This window comes from Frankliniella occidentalis, unplaced genomic scaffold (genome assembly GCF_000697945.3).
Source record: "Frankliniella occidentalis isolate FOCC.00 unplaced genomic scaffold, Focc_3.1 Scaffold102, whole genome shotgun sequence".
Taxonomy (NCBI): domain Eukaryota; kingdom Metazoa; phylum Arthropoda; class Insecta; order Thysanoptera; family Thripidae; genus Frankliniella; species Frankliniella occidentalis.
The window spans coordinates 361,938-372,238 of NW_026267231.1; the positions used below are offsets into that span (position 1 = coordinate 361,938).

Sequence of the window (10,301 nt, forward strand, 5' to 3'; positions counted from 1 at the left end):
TCTCTCTCTCTCTCTCTCTCTCTCTCTCTCTCTCTCTCTCTTCCTCTGCTTCTCTAGGGACATCTGCTGCCGCAGCACTGTCACCAGCAGCCCTCCCTTGTTAGGAATTCCCTCAATTACTATGCAATGCGACGTGTGTGGCTAAGAGAGAGGGCGAGGGGTGGGGGAACGCCTCCGGCTAGAGAGAGAGAGGGGCGTTCCGACATCCCTTCCTATTTTCTTTGCGTCGAATTAGGCAATAGTTTAAACTTGTCCGGTTTGTACGCTTCGTCGCTTGTTACCTGTCAGTAAACTTCACCTGGGGTAAGAGCGGGGAAGAGTAAGAGTACGGCTTACGGTACAGTGCAATAATACGAAGCTGTGAGAACTGCAATATCGGCCATCTTACACTTGCTGAAACAAAGCGGGATGCATAGCAAAATTGTGAAAATGAAAATGAGAATAAGAGAAGGTAGAAAATACAAAGCTTTGCTGGAGATACGGATGGGCGGTGTCCCGGAGCGGCTGTCTGCCCGTTAACGTGTGTTTCATGATACCTTTCGGACCGGTGTGGACTCGCCTGTCCCTCGACGTTGTTTCCACAATAATTAGCATTTCGTATATCTCGCCTTTAGCTATTTATCTTTCCTGTCACCCATTACTTCTCTTTATTGAGTTAAAAATTTGTTCTTTTTTGCGTTTGTTTCTCTGGCATTGTATGTGTGTGTCTTCAGAAATAATACTTTACTGTCCCTCTCGTTAGAACTTGTTGTTTCCTTTACCTTCTGTCCTCAGCTAATGTGCTGTCCATGATAAGTACTAGTGCAGTTGATATTTCGTTACTTCAAAAAACAAAACAAAGGAAGAAGAAAGTGCCCATCAACGAAAATTACACACTGCTGGATCGTCTTCAGCGGCTGTGGGAAATTAAACGCACGTTGTGTTGCTCCTCTTTATTTTTTGGAAGGCACTTCTTTGACTGTCCCTTTTCCATTTGGTTCCTACCCCGTTCACTGGAAACCATATCGCGACTTTCTCTTTCTCCTTACCTGTGGCGTGCTACGGTGGCCGGACGACAAAAGATGTGCAGGGGACACAATTGATTTGGTTCTCGGCAGGGTGTCCTATACAGACAGAATCAGGGCAGAAAAGGGAAAGTTGTCACTTACCGCAACCCCTTTGCTTTACTTTTTCTCTTTTATTAGTCCTCACTAAACGATTAACATTCACTTTCAATTGTGCACGGCCCACAAACTGGGCCGCTCGCAGTCAGTGTCGTTTGGATGTGTAGCTCGCCGGCAACGACCTCGGTCTGTAAAACGACCCCCGCTCGTTGCGAGGAAAGTGGACAATATGTCTAAATGCGCTTGGGCGGTGACCTTGGCCCAGCACATGTGCGTCGAGGCCCAGACCGAGGCCTGCAGCTTCCTGGGTCGAGGCCCAGCCGCCGGCGGCGCTGGCCGCGTCCTCGGGGAGGCCTCCTCGGCTGCCGACGGGGCGGCGCCCGCCACTGTGAGCCGCGCCCGGCCGCACTCGCTGCGTCCCGCTCGCCTGCAACAAAAATTAACAGAAACGCGCTCAAGAGACCGGACCGAGCGAGACATATTTTTAGCTGTTTTCTAGAGCCGCGCTCTATCGATGAGTGTCCTTCCCTACCCGATTTTAAATCTTTTGGTATTTTTGAAGACACAGTGAAAACGTGCTGCCGTACGAAAAGAACAAAAATTCCTCTAAATATGCCGTGGCAATTCAAAATTTACAAGAAACAAACAAATTTATTTCTGTCGTTGTTTTCTTTTTGTAATTTTTCCCAAGTACTTTGTCGAGTCTGAGCGTGACTCCGGTGGTTCTCCCTTATCGATCCCCTTTTTTTGAAAGCCCTGCCGCCAACCGCAGTCGGCGCACACCGCCGCAGTCACACGAGCGACCGTGTGATAATGCCGCCATATTACACGGCGTATAACGCAACGCTAAGCGACCAGTCGGGATGAGGGGAGGGGGGAGGGGGGAGGGGGCGTTCACTGCGTGTTAAATACCTTACGACCGGCGTTATGATGACGCCCGTTGAGGTTAGGTCCGGCTGCCCTGGCGCGCCCCCGCGGCGGCCTCATCCGGAATTAACGCTAGGGGCGCCGGTCGGCCGGTGGCGCCCCCCTGCGCCCGGGGCGCGCACTTGGCGTTGGGTCCTGCTTTGGCGTCTGGTCGCGGGGCGGCGTGGGGGTGCTGAAATTTTGGACTCTCGTCTCGAGTACAGAGAGACGCAACTGTCGAGAGGACTTCCTCACGCCACGTGAACAGAACGGAAAAGCGACTTGTATACTAGTGCTTACAGGAATTAAGCTGCGGAGAAAGCAACGCACACTGTACACTGTACAACTATATTCGTGTGTTTCTGTGCAATTGTTCGCGCAAAGTTTAACCACTCTGTGTCTCGTTTTGGACAGATTTGTGTGCAATAAACGGATGATATAATTGCACAGAAGTGTTCAAATCGACGCAAAGAAATGATTTCAAAGAATCTTGACGTCATGTGTTCGACATGTGTCTTTTTTTCAAGTATTCTTGAAGCAGAAGCGGAACAGTGTAACTAAAATGATACTGTACCGACCGGCGGTGTTTAGTTTTCCGACCCCAATGTTTACCTCCGCGGCGCCATCGTGCAGCGCTGTATCGTCAACATCTAGCAGCGCTGTATCGTCGATATCGCAGCCGCCAACGCCGGTCTGCGCTGCATCGCCCTGCTCTTGTTTATTTTATTTTCGCCTCGTTTAGATAGTCTGGGAAATAACACTGCCCGTCATTCAATTAATTCTCTTTTTTCGCCCATTTTGACGCTCAGTTTTATTTAACTGAACGCGTGGAGAGTGAAGTGCACACGAGGCTTTCATAAATTTTCCCGTTGCGTGTGCTGAAATTTTAATGCTTTTTATGAAAGAAACAACTGACCCACCAGATGAGCCGTAGCGCTTCAGATAAGCTCTGGCGTTATCTATAGCCGTTGTAAAAAAAATTAAAACATTGAAATAAAATTTTTACTCGGATTTGGCAGTATTCTGAAATAGGACAGACGGCGGAGCGTCGGAGGGCTAACGTAAGGACGTCACGTCGTCTTGGAATCGGAAACGCAATCGGAATGAACGACCCCTGAGCTGCATCGCAAGGAAGACCGTACCGGCGGATCAAATAATACAGAGAAGGGAAAAAGGGTCCAGCGGAGAGAGAGAGCTGCCCCTTTTCTTCCCGCCTCAGAAAGAAAACGACGGCTCCCGATGAGGACGATTGCCTGCCTGCCGTTTCGCTTTGCGATGGAGGGAGGACGGTGCAGAAAAGAAGGGGGAGGGGTAGCATCGCCGGGGTGAAATATGTCATTCCCTTGTCACAACTGCGCTGCCGATGGCGCGTCCGAAGCCGTCAAAATAAGTGAGAGACAGAGAGGGAGAGGGGGGCTGCGAGTGGGTGCGAGTGAGAGGCGAGAGTGCGAGAGCGAACAGCGCGGAGCAGGGCTGGCAACAGACGACTGGGGCGCCACCCGTCTAATATCGCTGGGCCAATATTCGCCAGGGTGTGGCGGGGCGGGGTGGGGCCCGAAGGCACGGGGGCGAAAGCAGCAGCGACGCTCATTTCGTTAGTTTGCCCTCTTCGGCCCCTGGAAAAGGTCACAGCTGGAAGAAAGCGCGTGGGAAAGAAAAACGTATCGGGTTTTGCGGTATTTTGTTTTTAGTTGTTCTTTGACGCCTTATTCGTAATTTTTTAACTTGTTAAATTTCCAACCGAGCAGACGCAAGGTTGCCGAAAAGAAAGGTTTTAAACCGTGCGATGTTTTTTGGTTTTTAGTGTTTTGCTTGAGCAGATATTTAACGGTGTACGCCAGCGGTGGGCTGCGGAGGGAGGCTCTACCACCCCTGCGCGGCCCAGCGGTGAAGGAGGGGGGAGGGGACGCCTGCCTGTCTGGGGAGATTGGGTGGCGGTGCGTAGCGGGGGGAGGCGGGCGGTGGGGTCGCCCGGTGGGGATGAGCGGTGAATGGAGTATTCGCGCGCTGCCAGAGAGAGAGAGAGAGAGAGAGAGAGAGAGAGAGAGAGAGAGAGAGAGAGAGAGAGAGAGAGCGAGAGAGACAGGGTGAGGTGGTGCGGTTTCAGAGCGCAAAGCCTCACAGCGAAAGTGGACACTGAAAGCTTTTCAGTACTGCCAACAGGAGTATATAATAGTGTCGAAATTAAAATGGGCAATTTATTTCGCTCAAAAGTGGTTTGCCAAGGTCATCCCCCTTTTGCCACCCTGTATGGCCTGCGCTTCAAGTGCACCGGCTTCGTTTGCATAGGAAACAGGTTTCTAGTGGGCGATGGCGGTGGCCGTTGCGAACTCTACGTGGTACTCTGTTAAAAAACAAACTTCACAATTTTTTCAAATTTTCATTAAAATTCAACACGTTTTGTTGCATGAATGTGTTTTTTAGGTTTCACTTTATTGATTTATTTTCCCTCTTTTTTCAGTGATGATGTGCAGTGCCACCGCACTGACCTGCGCGACAACACCCACGCCGCGGTAAGTATACATACGAAATACGATAGGGATGACAATGGCCGCGCCGTCCGAAAAAACATTTTTAAGAAAGCAGGACAAAGAGGAGGAACTAGATACTCTCCCTAAGAAACCTTTTCAATTTCGGTGGCCTGCACCTGGACCACTGGAGGGCGCCTCCAGTGGCGCGGCCTCTCCCGCCCTCTGTCGCTCCCAACCACCGCCACCGCCACCACCACACCACAGGCCACGGGATATCTTGCACTATCTTATGGAACAGGATGTGTCAGTTTAATCCCGAGTGGCGGCCTGGCGGAGCCACGCTCTGCTGGCGTCCGAAAGGCGGGCGTATAGGGTGCGTCTCTGTCGCACTCTGCGCGTCCGGCCTGGCTGGAGCGACGAGGACGGGGCGACATATCGCCAGCAGCTCGGGGGGCTGGACCTCCAGCCGGCTGGGCCGTCCTGCTGTCCAGGAGACTTTGTGCGGCCGCCACGGGACGCGCTGCCGGGCAGGAGCCTCGCCTGGTGCCCGGGGGAGGGGCTTCTACAGCGGCGGATGCGTTATCCAGCCGTTGGGGTGTTCCATCCCGAAACTATCCCTTGCAACAAAACGCACAGCGTACAAGACACAATCGCCAAGAGCATTAAAAGCGGCAGTGAAAGAACGAAACAATTGTTTGATTGAAAATAATGATGGTGGTCGTTGCTCTTGTCGTTTTTTGTTGTGTTTTTTTTCGGGAAGGGTCCATAGGCCGTCATGGCGTGTTTTAATCAGGAGATGCGGGACGTGCCACTCCTGCTGCACCGTCAGATGTACTCAATGTCCGTTTGCTCCAACTGACGCCGAGCCGGACTGAGCCGAGCCCACCTCGTGCTGCCCGTGCGTCCGCCTGCCTGACCGCCTGCGTGGCCCCCGCCCGCCGCGCCCCGTGCGCCTGCCATACACTTGCTTCTTTATCGCCGGCTGTCCTGGTCCTTCCCCCTCTCACGCTCCACGCCCCCACCCTCAGCTTTCATTCGTCTCTCTCTCTCTCTCTCTCTCTCTCTCTCTCTCTCTCTCTCTCTCTCTCTCTCTTTCTCTCTCTCTTTCTCTCTCTCTTTCTCTCTCTCTTTCTCTCTCATTCTCTTCTCTCCCCCTCCCGCTCCCTCTCGTCCGCCCTGTCTCCCTCTCTCTTGCCCTCTCACGTTACTGGCTAAATCGAACGCAGCCTTACGCCGGAACAGAAATGCCGCCTACGAAAAACATGCTTCTAATTATTCAGAGTAATATATATTCACACAAAACGTCGCTAGATACCACTTTGTTAATCGCGTGTCATTTTTTTGTTTTTCATTTGCCCAACGATGAACCGCGGTATAACTGATAACTGATAACCTTGAACCTGGGTGTATTGGTGGATTAGTCGGACGACGAGCAGTCCAACGCAGTTCAGATATCAAATGCGTATGTCTTTTTGGCTTAAAATTGAAAATTATTTAGTTTTTTTTACGGCTGTATTGAAAGTTATTTCCTCGACTTCGGAAAACTTTATGACATAACTGAAAATCTCTGGTCTGATTTTATTCCAGTCGAATGTTCAAAGCGTTTTGACAGTGTGCTGGTCCGGCGCCAGGCGCACTCTAAAAAAAAATACAGAATTCTGTATCAAATTTGATACAGAATTCTGTATCAGCCTCTTGTGATATGGAAACATGTAACATGGGTACAAAATTCTGTAATCTGATCAAAATGTTACAAAATTCCGTAAATGTTACTAATTTCTGTAACAGATACATGATCAAGTAACGTTGGATACAATTTTCTGTAACCTTGGATACAGAATTATGGAACTTCGTTGGCACGGTCTTCGGGAGCCCCGGTGGCATTACACCGGGTTCCAGCGAACCTCTCCTCAGGTAGCTTGGGTGGTCGCGCGGGTAAAGGCGCGACTTCCTAATCCAAGGGTCTGGGGTTCAACTCCCGGTGCGGCAAGGTACATTACTTGAAATGAAATCGAAGGACTTAAGTACCATAGAAAAAAGAAGAGGGGGAAAGGGAGGAAGAGTAACAAAATTAAGAATTACAATTTTAAAATCCCAAAGATGTTCTGTATCAGGTGATACAGATTTTCGTATCCATGATACAGATTGAAATCTGTATCAAAAATGATACAAATTTCTGTAACATGTGAAATGTAAATTACTGCGTAACAATGTTACAGAATTTTGTACTGATTTTTTTTAGAGTGCGGCCTGCACCACTGGCTGTATTCAGCGATAATTATGAAGTATTTCCCCCTGAGTGCGTAAATCTCTCGGGTAGCAGTGTGCCGGGAGCCCGACACTCGCCCTCAAATTAGCTTTATATGGCCTCGTTTCGCAGTAAATTCATATCTGTCCAAGCGATAAGCACGAAAAGGATCACTTTATATGGGGCCGTTAATATTAAAGATTTGCGCGCGCTTTATAGTAGTTCGCCCCTTTGGATTTTGTATCTGTGATTGATTTTATAACACCACATTTTATCGTACCGCAAGGAGAAATGCCCTGGTTTTATTAATTTTGCTTCTGCGCATATTTCTTTTGATTCAAAATTTTTTGGTTCGCGGGCGTGTCCTATCGGTCAATAATCGAGCATCCGGCTTGTGATGTATGGCGAGATTTTAGTCTGTCTGCGGTCTGTGAGGCTGCAGTGTGCGAGGGTCGTTGGTGGGAGGCGTTCGAATCTCCCGCGCGTTCACTGTCTTCCCCAGGAGCGTCGTGAGGCGAGTGGCCGCCGCCGACTCGGACGCGACCGGAGGAGGCTTGGCTAAAGGCAGCGCTTTGCGTTAGTTTATGGATGGGGCAGCCAGAGCTATACAGGAGCGAGAATTTAGTATGAGAAAACTGCGTTTTCAGGAGGCGATTGCGGCGCTCATTCAGGCCATTTTGTTGCCACCTCCTCTTCCTCTGCGTACGACGCGCCACCGCAGCCGCCGCCCAGGGCGTGCCGCCATGTGCCCATCCCAAGCCACCCTTGGGGTCGCGGTTTCGGTGTGCAAGGATGTTTGTCGAGAATCGCATTTGTGGCAGCTGAATTACCGTAAGCTACACTGTAATATGTGTCTTGTTCCTCAACGAACTTTGGTTGATGAGTTCTTCAACGAAAGCAACTTCCTTTAAAACGAAAAAAAAAATGGTACCAGTTGAATGTACACGTTTTAGCTATTATGTTGCTGTATTTGGGTTTTACTCCTCAAACTTGTCCCAAACAAAAGGACAATTAAGTTCGGTCTCTAACAAAAACTAACAAAAACAGCTGTATTTCAATAATTAGCTGAAAATGTCGTTTCAGAACAAGTTTGTGTCGCTGTGTAATCATTTAAAATATATGGCGGCTTTGAATGAAGAAACAACTAAGAAATATAACATTGTAAATATGGAGTATATTCGAGAACGAGCTTTTCTGGGTGTTATATTAAATAACATTAACAGATTACTTACAGGTAATGTTTTTAAAATAAGAGAGAGGTGGCTTTTTAAGACTATTAGCCCCCGCACCCATTCTGACAGTGCACTCATGTCAATACCCTCTTTCCTCGCTCCCCACTCCCGACAGTGAGAGGCGGTCACGCGTAGCCGCAAGCACGCTCTCGCATTTACATTGCATGGTCCTTAATGACCCCCTCTATGGTCCTCTCTCCAGTTTCTTTAACGCGTTGTTTGGGTGCCGTAAAAGAGCTGCACTGGCGGCGTACGCGGACCATCGTGGGATATTTTAGAGCGGGGGTAAAAAGAGGGAGGGGGGGGGGGGCGCTGTGTCTGCTGCTGGCTGCTGGCGGCACCTGGTGGTGGCAGCGCGAAGTACGCTTACGCCCCTGTCGCCCCCGTCCGGCCGCCGAGAGTGTGTGGGTCGGACCGAGGTACACCGACAGAAAATACGGAACGTATCTTTGGTACACCCTACCACATTATAAAAGGTCGTTCTATTTACAGTAATTACCTTTCTCAGCGTAGCGGTCGTTTCTTAATCCACTTCGAAGATGCGCACTGCAAAAAATTATGACAGGAAAACTACAGATCGTCCTGCTAATTATTTTCCAGGAACTTCTGTTATTCGAATAACAGCATCGATGTAGTTTTAATGGTTAAAATTTGGTACAGGGAGCAATGTACAGGACCACTGTAAGGCAAAAGCGCGGACAAAACTGTCTACAGTGGAGCCGTATTCGTACACTGTACCGTGTAAATCCTGGGCTTTCCGGTGCTACAGCAACACTGTACTACGCGCTCTGTACCCTAGGTGCAGTGACTAAGAGCGGCATCTACAGTAACGCTGTAGATCGTTCTGTATCAGACTCTAATTTTTTGCAGTGCGGTATTTTGTCCGTTTTCCTGTACCTTTCCGCATAGAGCGCCCCAGTTAAGGCATGTGCACTTTGTGTCACAGCATCGTAAAAATATCGTTGTTCTTAAAGAGGCGTACCATCAATATCGCTCGCTCGCAGTTGATTAAATTGATTTTACAAAACATATTACTTCAAAAACGGGAGAAAAGTCAACCGCACAATTTGCGTTTTTTTTTTAACGGCGCCAATCTCGATTTTTTAATGTATAGTGGCAGTGCAGCGGGGAGGGGGGGGGGGTAGAGGTGGCATGACTTGTTTACTGCATAACGCCGCACGCATACAGTATGCAACCTTGTACCGCAGCCGTGGCCACTTGTCGAGTAATTCATGCTTAGCTTATGAGTTATAATCTTCCCTCCTTCATCTTTCTCAAGACTTACGCCCTCCTCTCACGCCCTTCTCTCTTTCCCTCTGCATCTCTTTCTCTCTTTTTCTCTCTCTCCATCTCCCTTTCGCGGCTCTGCAGTCGTTGTAATCGCAATTCACATCACCCCGGCCGCGCACGTGACCGACCACACTGTCATGCAAATTTTTCATCCCCGTTTTCGCTTTGCGGCGTGATGTACACTGCTTTAAAAGTATCGCATGTATTCCATATCCACTTTAAAAAATTGTCGTACCTGGTACAGGAAAATTTTCCATGGATAAGTCGAACAATTACAGTTTAAAATTGTAAAATTTAAAAGCCCCGCGTATCGACTTGAAATCGAATAACGAGAGAGAGTAAGAGGTTGTACATGTACGGCTCGTTTTGTAAATGGCAAATTACAAAATATGTCGCACATGTACGAACTTATTTTTTACAGTGTCTGAGCCAATGCTATCTTTGATCTTTTAATCCTCTTGCGGTCCAGTACCATGCTCTGCTCCTCAAAGTGCGTTGACTATTTACCTCGCAGTTCTCGTAGCCACGTCGTGAATCTCGCTAGTAGAGGAAGGGGCGAGGGCGAGGAAGGTTGACCCGCTGGTGTGGTCTACTGGGCGGGTAGCCTACCCTGGCACCTCCTGGTTTTCTTACGGCGGCTCCTGCCTGTATCCCGTAGACCCTGGAACACAAAGACAAAATTTTGCATGAAGTTCGTATAATGTTTAGTCAGTAACAGTCCTACAAGACGAATAAATCAGCACGCAGTTCGAACGCTTCAATAAGGCATTGTCCTCTGTCCGCGCCTTTGGCACGAAATGGGAAGGGAGCAGGGCCTTGCTTGTTTAACTCGCTTGTTCGTATTCTCGGCGCTGCTGCTCGCTGTGCTAAACTAGACGCGGGAGCAGAGAGATGAGCCAATTTCGCCTACTCGCATTCAATGCTTGAAACTTTGGCCATGAAGGCGTGGCGCTTCGCTGGGTGGGGCGGGGCGGGACGCGCTGTTGTACAAAAGGGCGTACTGCTGCACGTGCCTCCATCTTCATGCAAGGAGACGCTTCTCCCACGCCCG

At 49.4% G+C, this 10,301-nt stretch overlaps 1 protein-coding gene across 7 annotated transcripts in view; it reads left to right on the forward strand.

Moving 5' to 3' along the window:
- LOC113202757 (uncharacterized) overlaps positions 1-10,301 on the forward strand; it is a 173,852-nt gene that overhangs the window by 104,550 nt on the left and 59,001 nt on the right. For all 7 annotated transcript variants that reach the window (XR_008011397.1, XR_008011395.1, XR_008011396.1 and 4 more), the window contains one exon: positions 4,471-4,522. Coding sequence is in view for 4 of the 7 variants with exons in the window: in XM_052269778.1 (XP_052125738.1) it covers positions 4,471-4,522 (52 nt within the window). In the remaining 3 variants the exon portion in view is untranslated. The remainder of the gene's footprint in view (positions 1-4,470; positions 4,523-10,301) is intronic.